The 14,746-nt window shown below is 40.6% G+C and overlaps 1 protein-coding gene across 1 annotated transcript in view; it reads right to left on the bottom strand.

Annotated features, from left to right (window-relative positions):
* The window catches only part of LOC109927527 (zinc finger protein 654), a 43,751-nt gene that overhangs the window by 1,189 nt on the left and 27,816 nt on the right, over positions 1-14,746 (bottom strand). Inside the window, exons 6-8 of the mRNA XM_048603062.1 lie at positions 14,323-14,459; positions 9,561-9,702; positions 3-905 (exon numbers count right to left, since the gene is read on the bottom strand). Of these exons, the coding sequence (XP_048459019.1) occupies positions 3-905; positions 9,561-9,702; positions 14,323-14,459 (1,182 nt within the window). The remainder of the gene's footprint in view (positions 1-2; positions 906-9,560; positions 9,703-14,322; positions 14,460-14,746) is intronic.

The raw sequence follows: 14,746 nt of genomic DNA on the forward strand, positions 1-14,746 counted from the left end.
GGCTCATCAGGAACATCAGCAATACTAATTTTGTTATCTTTGTCCCCCGTTAACTTCCTGAATTTACTCTGTTCATCTACACTAGCAGTTTCTGAAGTAACTGGTCTGTTTTCACTATCAAGAACCCCATTAATGTGTGTACAGGTTTCCTGCAAACCATCAATAACAGTGGAAGATTCATTAGTATTCGTCCGAGCAGCAAGTTTTTGCTTCTGAAGTTTTCTCACATGAGTCTTTAAATGTTTAAGCATTTGTCCCCTCAATCTAAATTTTCTTGCACAAATTAGGCAAGAGAAGGCACCTTTTTGCGGATGAACCTGTGCATGGCGTACAATGTGCCCACCAAGAAATTCCTTTTTACATAACATACAGCGATGCATTGAAGCAAGGTGGCCATCTGCTCTGGATGCACCTGGGATTAACTGTGGCATTTTATTATGTTTTTCCTTATTCTTGATTTTTGAATTTCCATTAGAAGACAAGTTATCTCCATGCTTTGAAACTAGTTTACATCCATGTGCATTAGTTAAGGCTACTTTGTTACGGATTAAAGCAAGACAGCTTTTTTTCAAAATCCGCCAGTCCCAAAATTCTGGATCAAAAGGCCAGGTGGTTTTTAAAACAAGCAGCAGCTCACAGCGAAGGAAACTTGGAACCAAGCTAGTATCTTCAGTGTATAGCTGATCTGGCTGACTGTACAGACTTTCAACAGCGTGGAAAGATTCCAAAGTGCACTCGGAGAAAAAAACTGTAATGGTGCAAGCTCTACAGAAATCCAAATCATTTGGCAGCAGATAGGAGAGTGTTTTACACACCAAAGTTTTAGTATTTGGTTCATCTTGGTAATCTATCCGTAGAGCACGTGCACAGAGCTCCACACAGAACTGCAAGCCTTCAGTTCCAACCTATATTTAAATAATACATATTTAAAATTATTCAATATTTGCATTAAAAACCAAAGAAGAAAAACAAACTGGCTGCAAAAATACATTGCGGCTTTAGACAAAAGTGACAGCATTAGCAATGTGATTCTTAACTTCCATCTCTGTACAATAAGTAGAATAAGGACCAGTGCTAAATAGATTACAGTAAATAAAGATTTTGGAGAGGGTGCACCAAAAAAAGGAGAACTGAAGTCTTCCCTTACTGTGCCCAGTAAAACAATTTTTTTTAAAAAGTTCATACAGAAGATGTCATTAGCTAGACCAGAACTTAGTGTCCATCCTCAAGTTAAAACTCAACCGGAGTTGAGTCACATGTAGGCAAAACCGGGTAAGGATGGCCGAGCAGCAAGTTTTTGCCCTTATACCACTTCATTAGGTAATCTTGCACATTTTCATCAGAGGAGTGACATTTCCGTGCATGCTTAGTCAGAAACTGAATCTTACTGAAGACCTTTGAACAACTATGGCCTGGACAGGACAGGAAACTTTCATGTCCACTCTCATTTTCCAATTTGTCTTTTGAAACAGAACCATCTTGTATCTGTTCTTGTCTGCATAGAGCTCCATTATTTTTGTGAGCAGTCGAATTTTGCTTACTAAGAACACAGTTTTGAGTGTTCTTTTCAGTTTGAACAGTTGCTGTATCTGAACCAAATATTTCCTTTGTCACTTGATCAACTACATCATCATCCGGTTGAGGAGCAACATCTTTATTAGGATCTTCCTGAACTTCCAAACGTTCATTTAGTGCTCCATGTAGATCAGTTGAACACTGTGGCTCATCAGGAACATCAGCAATACTAATTTTGTTATCTTTGTCCCCTGTTAACTTCCTGAATTTACTCTGTTCATCTACACTAGCAGTTTCTGAAGTAACTGGTCTGTTTTCACTATCAAGAACCCCATTAATGTGTGTACAGGTTTCCTGCAAACCATCAATAACAGTGGAAGATTCATTCCTTCCCTAAAGGACGTTAGTAAATCAGATGGGTTTTCACAGCAATCAATAGTTATATGGTCACCATTGAGCTAGCATGTTTAAAAATATTCCAGACTTTTTTTTTTATTTTAAGTCAAATTTCACCTTCTGTCATGGTGGAACTTGAACTCACATCCCCGGGACTTGAAACTAGCGTTCTGGATTACTAGTCCAGTAACATTACCACTGTGTCACTGCCTCCCTACTTCTTCGTATATAGTCACCAGGAAAATATACACCTGTACAAACAAAAATCTTTAAAATATTTATTTCAAACAAGTTCAAATGTCCAGAATCTTGATAATTTAAAAAATGGCAAAACAAGAGTATCATGGATCTTGCAGCTGCTCCCGAGTTGCAGGATTTTCTTGTGGATTTCTTATGGTTATGATATAGCAGGAGTAGAAAATTTTCATTTTGACCTTTTTTGGAGCTTTTTATAGTCTAAAAGAAACACGAGGTAGTGTTTCTTCCACACACAACCTCTCCCCGCCCCGGCAACATCATCTGTGGAAGAGGCCACCACGTGTGTTTGTTGAGTGTCAACGTGGAGAGGGATTTTTCAGTTTGAAACTTTTATAGTTTAATAAAAATATGCAATAAAAACAAGGAGAGATTGTTTTACAGAGCTTTTGGAACAGGCCTGTCTACGTGTTTGTTCAATGTCGCTGGACAGAGATTTTTCTGTTTATCAGGAGATTTAAAAGCTGACTGATAGAGGACTAGAGGAGGTGGCTTTTTCCTCGGGTTTCAGCTAAGTGCTTGACGTTTTTTAAAGATTTTAAATGTTTTTTTAACTTTTTTTGCATGCTTATGATTAAAATTTGAGGATATGGAAAGGTACTTTTTTTTATAGACAAGGTACTTTTAAGAGCTTCTTTTTAGGTTTAATGTCGGCATTCAAGAGACAGAATGTCATTTGGAGAGGTATGTGATCAGTCAGATAGATGGGTGATTGTCAGGAAAGGTAAGAAGGTAGTTCAGAAGTCTCCTGTGGTTATTCCTCTCTCAAACAGATATTATGGGTATAGTTAAAGAGGATAGTTCTCAGAGGAAAATAGAAGGACAGTCAGAACGAATCTTGTGTTAGGTGGGGCTTGCCAAGATTTAAAAGAATAATTGTTACTTGGGACTCTCCTGTCAGGAGTACAGACAGGGGATTCTGTGGTGATGAGGGTAAAGCTAGGATAGTACACTCTCCCGGTGCCAGGGTTAAAGACATCTCAAAATAGTTGAAGATTATTGTCATAAGGGGAGAGTGAGAAGGCAGAAGTTGTTGTTCACATTGGTAGGAACAACATAGTTACGGAAAGGGTTAAAAGCTTTGCATAGTGAATATAAGAAGTTAGGTGGAAGGTTGAAAAGCAGAACCTCAAAAAGGTAGTAATCTCTCCTTTACTCCCGATGACACATTCTAACAAGAGTAGCAATAAAAAGATAGGACAGACAAATCAATGGCTGAAGAGATAGTGCAATGAGGATTCAGATTTTTGGATCAATGGGATCTCTTCTACAGCAAAAAAGACCTGTTCAAAAGGGATGGGTTTCACATATACTGGAAAGGGACAAATATCCTGGCAGGGAGATTTGTTAGTTCTATTTCAGGAGCCTTTAAACTAGTAGAGAGAAGGGGGTTCCTATGTAGCGGTAAAATAGAAAGACAGATGAAGATGGTTCTGTTACAGAAAAGAATAATTTTATTAGAAAAAGCAGATAAGGACAAGTCAGAGAACGAGGTAACTCTGAAGAATTAAACTGCACTTATTTCAATGAAAGACGACTTACAGGTAAGGCTGATGAACTCAGGTCACGTATAGGAACAATGGACTGGATCATCTTAGCTATCAGAGAAACTTGGCTAAGGAAAGGACAAGACTGGCAGCTCAATGTTATTGTTTTAGATGCAATAGGAAGGATAGAAAGGGAAGCAAAAGAGGAAGAGGAGTGGCATTTTTGATGAAGGAAAACATTGCTACTGTAACTAGAGGATATTTCTAAGAGATTATCCAGTGAAAATATATGGGTAGAAATTGGAAATAAGAAAAGGATGACACTTTAAGATGATTGAACTGTAAGCCACCCAATAGTCAGAGGGAAATAGAAGAGTATATATGTAAAGATCCCTCAGACAGTAAAACGTAGGGTATGCAAGGTAGTTTGATCTTAGTAGGATAATAGGTCGGCACAACATCGTGGGCTGAAGGGCCTGTACTGTTCTATGTTCTAGATATATGTAAGAATAATATGGTTGTAATAGTAGGGGATTTTAATTTTCCAAACATTGACTGGGACTTCCACAGTGCTAAAGGCTTGGATGGTGAGGAATTTATTAAATGTATTCCAGAAAAGTTTCTTTATCAATATGTAAATATATCTATTAGAGAAGGAGCAAAACTTGACCTCCTCTTGGGAAATAAGGTAGAGCAAGTGACTGAAGTGATAGTAGGGCAGCGCTTTGGGACTAGTGATCATAATTCTGTTAGTTTTAATATAGTTATGGAAAAGGATAAGTCTTCCATAAAAGTTAAAAGTTCTAATTGGAGTAAGGCAAATTTTAATGGTATGAGACAAGAACTTTTAAAAGTTGTTTGGAGTAGACTGTTCGCAGGTAGAGGACAAGTGACAAGTTGGAGACTTTCAAAACTGTGATAATGAGGGTCTAGAGGCATTAAGTTCCTGTTAAAAGTGAAGAGTAAGGCTGGTAAGATTAGTGAACAATAGATGAAGATATTGAGGTTCTAGTCAAGAAGAAGGAAGAATCATACATTAGATATAGATAATTGGGATCAAATGAATCTCTTCAAGGAGTACAAAACAGTAGAAGCATTCTTAGGAGGGAAATCAGCAGGGCAAAGAGGGGATATGAGATAGCCTTGGCAGATAATGTTAAGGATAATCCAAAGAGATTATATACGTACATTAAGAGCAACTAAAGAGAATAGGACCCCTTTAAGATCAACGAGGTTGTCCTTGTGCTGAACCTCGGGTGATGGGTGAGATACTTAACGAATATTTTGCATCAGTTTTTGCTGTGGAGAAAGAAATGGAGGCTAGAGAACTTGGGCAAATAAAGAGACAACAAGGTGCAGGGCTGGATGAACACAGCAGGCCAAGCAGCATCATAGGAGCAGAGAGGCTGACATTTCGGGCCTAGACCCTTCATCAGAAAAGGGGAGGGGAAGGGGGTTCTGAAATAAATAGGGAGAGAGTGGGAGGCGGATAGAAGATGGATAGAGGAGAGGATAGGTGGAGAGGAAACAAACAGGTCAAAGAGGCGGGGATGGAGCCAGTAAAGGTGAGTGTAGGTGGGGAGTTAGGAAGGGGATAGGTCAGTCCAGGGAGGACGGACAGGTCAAGGGGGCGGGATGAGGTTGGTCGGTAGGAGATGGACGCGCGGCTCGAGGTGGGAGGAGGGGATAGGTGGGAGGAAGAACAGGTTAGGGAGGCAGGGACGAGCTGGACTGGTTTTGGGATGCGGTAGGGGGAGGGGAGATTTTGAAACTTGTGAAATCCACATTGATACCATTGGGCTGCAGGGTTCCCAAGCGGAATAGGAGTTGCTGTTCCTGCAACCTTCGGGTGGCATCGTTGTGGCACTGCAGGAGGCCCAGGATGGACATGTCGTCTGAGGAATGGGAGGGGGAGTTGAAATGGTTCGCGACTGGGAGGTGCAGTTGTTTATCGCGAACCGAGTGTAGGTGTTCTGCAAAGCGGTCCCCGAGCCTCCGCTTGGTTTCCCCAATGTAGAGGAAGCCACACCGGGTACAGCGGATGCAGTATACCACATTGGCAGATTGACACCTGCTTGATGTGGAAAGTCTTCTTGGGGCCTGGGATGTGGGTGAGGGAGGAGGTATGGGGGCAGGTGTAGCACTTCCTGCAGTTGCAGGGAAAAGTGCCGGGTGGGGTGGAGCTGGAGGGGAGTGTGGAGCGGACAAGGGAGTCACGGAGAGAGTGGTCCCTCCGGAAAGCAGATAAGGGTGGGGAGGGAAAGATGTCTTTGGTGGTGGGGTCGGATTGCAGATGGCGGAAGTGTCGGAGGATGATGCGTTGGATCCGGAGGGTGGTGGGGTGGTACGTGAGGACGAGGGGGATTCTTTTTTGGTTCTTATTGCGTGGACGGGGTGTGAGGGATGAGGTGCGGGAGATGTGGGAGACACGGTTGAGGGCGTTCTCAACCACCGATGGGGGGGGAAGTTACAGTCCTTGAAAAACGAGGACAACTGAGATGTACGGGAGTGGAATGCCTCATCCTGGGAGCAGATGCGGCGGAGGCGAAGGAATTGGGAATAGGGGATAGCATTTTTGCAGGAAGGTGGGTGGGAGGAGGAGTATTCTAGGTAGCTGTGGGAGTCGGTGGGCTTGAAATGAATATCGGTTTCTAGATGGTTGCCCGATATGGAGACAGAGAGGTCCAGGAAGGGGAGAGAGGTGTTAGAGATGGTCCAGGTAAACTTAAGGTTGGGGTGGAAGGTGTTAGTGAAGTGTATGAACTGTTCGAGCTCCTCGTGGGAGCACAAGGCGGCGCTGATACAGTCATCAATGTAACGGAGGAAGAGGTGGGGTTTAGGGCCGGTGTAGGTACGGAAGAGGGATTGTTCCAATAAACATTATTTTGAAAACAGTTCATATTACAGAAGAGGAAGGCTGGAAGACTTAGAAAACATAAAAAGGTGGATAAATCTCTGGGACTAGATCAAGTGTATCCCAAGGTGTTGTGGAAAGTTAGGGAGGAAATTGCAGGGTCCCTAGCAGAAATATTTGTATCACCTATAACCTGGGTGAAGTCCGGAGGACTGGAGGGTGGCTAATATTGTGCCTTTATTTACGAAAGACTTTAAAAGGAGAAGTCTGAGAACTATAGACCTGTGACCCTGCTATCAATGGCAGGTGAGTTGTTGGAGGAGATTCTGAAAGACAGGATTTATATCCATTTGGAGAGGGAAGCGTCAACTAGGGATAGTCAGCATGGTGTTGTGCTCAGAAAATCATGTCTCTCAAACTTGATCAAAGCTTTTTAAAGAAGTAACCAAAAAGATTAACGAGGGCAGAGTGGTTGATGTCATTTATATGGACTTTGACAAGGTTCCACATGGTAGACTAATTAGCAAAGTCAGATTACACAGATTCAGGGTGAGCTTGCCAATTGGACCCAAAATTGGCTTGATGGTAGGAAGTGGAGGAGGGTTGTTTTTCAGACTGAAGACCTGTGACCAGCTGTGACCCACAGGGATGGTACTGGGTCCACTTTTGTTTGTTATTTATATAAAATGATTTGGATGAGAATATAGGAGGCATGGTTAGTAACTCGGCAGATGACACCAAGATTGGTGGTATAGTGGACTGAGGAAGGTTAACTAAGATTAAAAAGAGATCTTGATCAATTAGGTCAATGAGCTGAGGAGTGGCACAGAGTTTAATTTGGATAAATGCAAGGTATTGCACTGTGGTAAAACAAACAACGGCAGAGCCCTGGGCAGTATTGTAGAACAGAGAAACCTGGGGGTTCAGGTACATAATTGTCAGAAATTTGTGCCACAGGTAGACAGGACGGTTAAGAAGGTGTTCAGCATACTTGCCTTCATTGCTCAGACCTTTGAGTATAGGAATTGGGACATCATGTTGTTGTTGTACTGGACATTAGGTGACCTCGTTTGGTACTGTGTCCAATTCTGGTCACTCTGCTCTTGGAACGTTATTATTAAGTGGGGAGGATTCAGAAAAGATTTACCAGGATATTGCCAAGAATGGCGGGTTTGGTTATAAGGAGAGGCTGGAACTTTTCACTGGAACATAGGAGGTTGAGTGGTGACCTTGTAGAGGTTTATAAAATCATGTGTCATAGATAAGGTGAATAGCTCGGGCTTTTTTTCCTAGGGTGGGGGAGTTCAAAACTAGAGGGTATATTTTTGAGGTGACAGGAGAAAGTTTTAAAAAGAATATGAAGGGAAATTTTTTTGAACACTGATTCATGTTTGGAATGAACTGCCAAAGGAAGTGGTGGATGCAGGTACAGTCCAAATATATTTGGATAAGTACATAAACAGGAACGGTTTGGAGGGATATAGGCCAAACGCAGGTCAGTGGGGACTAGTTGGACCGAAGGATCTGTTTCCGTGCTGTACGATCTGTAGTAGTGATCGGTACCTCTAAGCAAAATGCCTTGACGCCACAACTCTAACTAGTTGGTTCTTCAAGGAAAAACACCAAAGGTCTGAAGCATGAACAATTAAATTTTCCGGAGGAGGTAATAAAATAAGGTTGAGTAAAACATTTAAAGAGTACAGGCCTGCAAGTAAATAGTAATTAACGTTAAAAGGGGCTGAAGTTGCAACATCTCAGGACATAAAAAGATAAAGTCTCTCTGCTATTCACAAACAAGTACAACAATGGCCAAGTATTATCGCTAGACTATTAATCCAGAAATTCAACTAATGTTCTGGTGACCCAGGTTCGAATCCCACCACAGCAGATGGTAGAATTAGATTTAACGAGAAAATATTTTGAACTAAGAATCTACTGATGACCATGAAACCATTGTCTATTGTTGGAAAAATCCACCTGACTCACTAATTTCCTTCAGGGAAGGAAATCTGCCATCGTCACCTGGCCTGGCCTACATTTGACACCAGAACCACAGCAATGTGGTTCACTCTCAACTGCTCTCTGAAATGGTATAGAAAGCTACTCACTTGTATCAATCGCTACAAAGTCTCAACAAAAAAAAAAGAAACTGTACAAATCACCTGGCATTGACCTAGGCACCAGAAAAAGACAGCAGAAACACTCTCCTCACTACCACCTTCTCAAGGACAAGTATGGATGGACAGTAAATGCCCACAAGCAAATAAAGAAAAAGACTTTGCTACCTCTCATATTGATAAACCAAACCAAGATTTCTAAGCCACTTGATGAGAGATTTGTGGGAATAAATGGGTCATTTCTTTCCATCTGTTTTGCCATTCAATTAGATCACTGCTGACTTGCACCTGAAGTCCATAATACCCTTGATTAAGCAAAGCTCATTAACCTGATTTACAATTAACAATTGAGCCAACACCTGGCATTTGCAGAAGCAGTTCTAAACTTTTAACATCATTTGTGTTTTCTAAAATTATTCCTTACAGGCCTGGATCTAATTTGCTAGATTATTCTCCAAATCCCAGACTCCCTAATCAAATGGAAATTGTTAATTTCTAATTGTCCTATCAACTGTACTTGATATCTTGAAAACTTGGTAAATCACACAATCCCAAATCCCAGGAAACAATCTTAGTTGACAGCTCTTGTAGTACAATGGTAGTTTCCCCTTCTTTGAGCCAAGAAGCTCAAGCTCAAGTCCCACATGCTCCAGATGTGTATCTCACTGAACAGGTTAATTTAAAATATCTATAATCCTAGTTGTGTAATATCTCTTCTTAATTTAACCCCTGCACTGCAGGTACCAGGCCGGTAAATCTACACTGCCAAGGCTAACATATCCTTCCTCAGGTGTGGTTAATCTAGGGCTTTGTATAATTGCAGCTCAATCACTACATTCTTTTCATTCTAGTCCGCCCAATAATCCATCTGCCTGATTATTTTCTATAACTGCCTACAGCATTTTAATGATCAATGCACAGCAGCAAGTTGCTTACCTCATTCTGAATGACCCTAATAAAGAGGAAGATATGATTCACATTTCTGGATGTTAGTAAAAGATGACGACATTTCTCTAGAAAGTGTTGCTTGGATGAATCAAGTTGCAGCTGCAGTTTGCTCCACACCAGTATCAACTCCCTGTATAAAATTAAAAGCTTACAGTAACAGGTTAAAATTGGAGTTATCCTTACAACCACTGGATGATAATTAGAAGCTTCTGCCCAATTAACAATGTGCCATGTAGTAGTTTCTAGTCTGGTTCACCCAAATAGCTATTGTGCTGAACAATTTACAAAAGTTCTTCTCTCATCCCATTTATCCAAGCCACCCAAAACAAAAGCAATGTCTCCAGCTCAGTTCAATGTAATTTGGCAAGAAATAAGATTTAAGCTTATAACACCTTTTCAAAATTCATTAATCTTATATTTAGCCCTACAGCTAGCATCATACACATTTAAAGTGAACGTTGCTAATATTTTGCAAAGAAATACAATTTGGAAACACTAGATTGTTTTTACAAATAGTCCAATCATGATAACATATCAATGGAATCACTAAATACAATTTGAACAGTCAGGATGAGGCAAACAAGGTGGATTAAAAAGGGAAAAATGAGAGACTGAAGCATCGAAAGAAACTGGATCCATAAAGTGTCTTCACTTTGTCAATAAATTGTCACAATTTTTGCTAACAACCTGTGCAATTAAATATTCCCACAAGTTTAAAAAAACCTATGTATTAGGGGAAGCAGGCCATTTGACCCATCAGGATCACAAATCATTACACAGTGCAGGAAGAGACAATTCAATCCATCACATCTGCAATGTGAGCATTATGACTTGCCATTCACCAGCCATATCTTGTATCCTTGCACCTTATTTCTATTTAAATATTCATCTAATGCTCTCCTGAACGCCTCAATTAAATCTGCTTCCATTACATTTCCAGGCAGTGCATTTCAGCCCCAAACTATTTGTGAAAAAGCATGTCTTACATCAGATTTGCTAGATTCAAGAGTCATTTTAAATGTGCCCTCTTGTTCTCAATCCAGTTTCTGCTCATCTTCTCTATCTAGATATCTCATGATTTGGAAAACTTAACAGATTTCCTCTTATCCTTCTCTCCAAGGAGAACAGTTCCAACCTCCCTAAAGACCATAAGACATAAGAGCAGAAGTTAGGCCATTTGGCCCATCAAGTCTGCTCCGCCATTCAATCATGGCTGATAAATTCCTCAACCTCATTCTCCTGCTTTCTCCTCGTAACCCCTGATAATCAAGAACCTATCTATCTCAGTCTTAAATGTACTCAATGACCTGGTCTCCACAGCCTTCTGTGGCAGTGAATTACCACTCTCTGTCTGAAGAAGTTTCTCCTTATCTCCGTTCTAAAAGGTCTTCCCTTTACTCCAAGGCTGTGCCCTCAGGTCCTAGTCTCTCCTACAAATGAAAACATCTTCCCAACATCCACTCTGTCCAGGCCATTCAGTATTCTGTCATTTTCAATTAGATCCCCCCCATCCTTCTAAACTCCAAGGAGTATAGTCCCCAGAGTCCTCAAATATTCCTCATGTTAAGCTTTCCATTCCCGAGACCATTCCCGTGAACCTCCTCTGAACCCGCTCCAGGGCCAGTACATCCTTTCTGAGATAGGAGGCTCAAAACTGCATACAATACTTCAATTGTGGCCTGACCAGAGCCTTATAAAGCCTAAAGTAGCCTCATAACAGGTTTCTCACCCCGGCACCATTTTTCTAAATCTTTCCTGTACTTTCTCCACTACATACAAATCCTTGCAACATATGGCATCTAGAACTATACACAATACTCCAGTTAAGACTGAACACTTGTTTTGTACAAGTTCATCATAGTCTTCTGCATGTTTCTGTTTTCCATGTTTCTACTAATAAAGTCCAGGATACTGTATGCTTTATTAGCTGTTCCGTCTACTTGTCCTTTTGACTTCAATGATCTACACACATACATTTGCAAGTCCCTCTGCTCCTTTATGCCTTATTCTGTATTGTCTGCCAACATTTTTCATACCAAAATGCATCACCTAAAATCATCTTGTTGAATTTCACCCACCACTCCATCAACCTATGTCTATGCTGTTTTCAAAGTCTACACTGTCCTTCCCACAGAGTTATAATTATTCCAAGTTTCAAATCTGCAAACTGCCCCTGCACACCAAAACCTGGATGATTTATACATCAGGAAAAGAAAGGATTCCAATTCAGATGTCTGTGGTACTCTACTACAAGACTGCCCTCAATCTGAAGAGTATTCATCGATGGCTCATTTCCTATTTCTCAGCCACTTTTATACCCACATTGTCCTGTCCTTTTTATTCCATGCGCTTGTCTCAAGTCTAAGGCGTGGCACTGTATCAAACCCCTTCTGGAAGTCATGTATACGATATCAACAGCATTACCCTCAAACCTTCCTGTTACCTCTTCAAAAAGCTCCAACAAGTTAGGTAACCCACTATTTTCCCTTTAGGAAAAGCCAGCATAGATTTCTAATCAACCCATCTTTTTACATGTGATTATCATCACAAAAAAGTGTTCCTAGAAGCTTCTTCATCAGTGATATTAACCTGATGGATCTGTAATTGCTGAACTGTTTTTGAATGAGAGCGTAAGTCTACAATTCTCTAGCCTCCTTGGCAAAGACAATTAGTTCTTCATTTTACACCTCAGTCATGCCTCTTGCTTTCCATTTACAAATCGTCATTTTGGTTTCTAATCAGCCCTAATCCTCCTAAAAACACTCTTACTATTGATGTGCTCTTACAACTTTGGCACACTGTTTTACGTTGGCCATCAGTCCCTTCACATAGCCTCCCTTTGCATCTCTAATTTGCTTTTCCACCTCCCCTCTAAAAACTTTCTGCATTCCTCTTGGCACTCCATTGCATTTTCTCTCAAACCTGTCATAAGCACACCTTTTCTATATTTGAATTCCAATATCCCTTTAAAACTAGGGAGGTCTGGATTGGTTTGTCCTTTCACTTTTGAGAACTTGACCCAAACCATCTCTCCTCTTTGAAAGTAGTCCATTGTTCAGCCACAGCTTTTCCCACCAATCTTTTGTTCTCGTCTATCTGGCCCAGCTCCGCTCTTGCCCCAAAGTAGATTGCCCTTTATTAATTATTCTTAGTCTGGATTGCTTATTTTCCTTCTTTGTTATCAGCCTAAACCTTAGGACACAATGATCACTGCCTCCAAAATATCCTCCTACTGAAACCTGGAAATGGACTGGACCAAGTAGATCAAGAACACTTTCTTGTTGAACAGGACACATACAGCTGCAGAAATGTTTCATGAACAGAATCATAAACATTTATCCCTCTCCATCCTTTGCTTTTAAAATACTATCCCACTCTACATTCTGCAATCTTTTCTGAGCACCTTGCACCAAGGAATATTTAACATAGAAAAACAAAGTAGGAAGAGTAGGCCATTCAAGATTTACAACCTGAGGGTTTCTCAGTTCACTGAATGCAAACTGTCAAAATGCTTGGCATCCTTGGGCAACGCAAGGGGCTGAATTGCAGTTAACGAGCCCAATGTATTCTACATTCACTTTGAATAGAAGGTCAGTGAAAAGAGAGTGATCCCACGGAAAGAGACTGGCCTGGATGGAATCCCTGGCCATTAAGTCAGATCCTGAGCAGACCAGCTGACAGGAGTATTCACAGATATCTTTAACCTCTCCTTGCTACAATCTGAAGTCCGCATCTGCTTCAAGAAGACCACTATCATCCCGGTACCAGGGAGGCAACATATCATTCTAGAGCCTCGTTTGTGGCCACAGAAATTCCTGTTTATTCCCTTTATGACTATATCTATCGCATTCTCATTTTTTACTTCTCCCCTGTGCAGCAGAAAGAACCGTGGTGCACAAATTTGGCTACTGTTGCTTTCCCCGAGACGCAATATCCTTCAACATGAAACTTACAAAACAAAAATTCATCTTGTCGGTCTTACATGGGCAATCTCCTTTTTTGTAAGAAAAGCAATGACCATTAGCTCTAGATTAATCCACAAGAACCAAACTTCACACAGCACCATTTCCTGTGGCACACCACTCATTACATCTTGCCAACCAGAAAGACAGCCATTCATGCTTTCTGGTTCCTGATAACTAGCTAATCTTCTACCAATTACAATATGTCGTCCCTACATCATGGGCCTTTATCTTCCCCAGTAAGCACCGATTTGACAGCTTACCAAACTTCTTCAGCAAATTGAAGTACAGCACATCTACTGGTCATCCTTTATTGACAGTGTGTGTTACTTGAAACACCAATATATCTGAAAATTTACTGACTGATTTTAAAAAAAGTCTACACCAGAAATTCAATGCTTATAAACCATGAAACTAAGACTATGAATTAAAAGGGCCAAATCTGTATGGCTTTTCAGCATAACATATTTCTGCACTAAAGAAAATCACCTGTGTTCTAAATTATTTTTAGAGCAGTTGAACACTGGAATTTTTAAAATGGAACCCAGTATTAATTATAACATATTACACAAGTAATTTCAAGAAAATTAATGCACTTTTTGGTTTGTTTAACTTATTCAGGTTTGTACTGAAAGGGCAAATGGAGGATGCACATTCTGCCAATATCTAATTTAATAGGAATGTCAGTGCATATCTGCTTATTACCTGGTAGGGTATTTCCAAGTGTTATTCACACAGCACCAATAATTTTATCCCCTAAACAAATGCCCACAATCTCAAATATTTACCTAGTACAATACATGTCTCCATTTCGTAGCTGCTGAGTAAGGAATGCCACACACAAAATCCAAGCTAATTCCACCTGCCCTTCTGAATCCAATCTACAAATAACATCAAGAGCTTCCTGGCAGTCAATTCTGGCAATCTGATGTATGGGAAAAGAAGAGGAAGAAAGTCAAAGAACATTTTTAATCGATCAATACTTCATGACATCATTAAGATTCAAGAGAAATATATCATCGTCAGTGACAGGTTTGTCTTTCCATCGAATACGAAAAACAGTCTGTGCTCCTGTTCCACTTCTTTTCAGGATCACTTTTGCTGATGCCAGTTTACAACTTCCTGAATTAATTAAATTTATATTCATTGTGGAATATGAGCTAGGGTTCTCTGGATTACTAGTCCAACAACAATCATGTTACTACCACCTCC

The sequence above is a fragment of the Rhincodon typus genome, chromosome 11, assembly GCF_021869965.1.
Source record: "Rhincodon typus isolate 14 chromosome 11, sRhiTyp1.1, whole genome shotgun sequence".
NCBI classification, from domain to species: Eukaryota; Metazoa; Chordata; class Chondrichthyes; order Orectolobiformes; family Rhincodontidae; genus Rhincodon; species Rhincodon typus.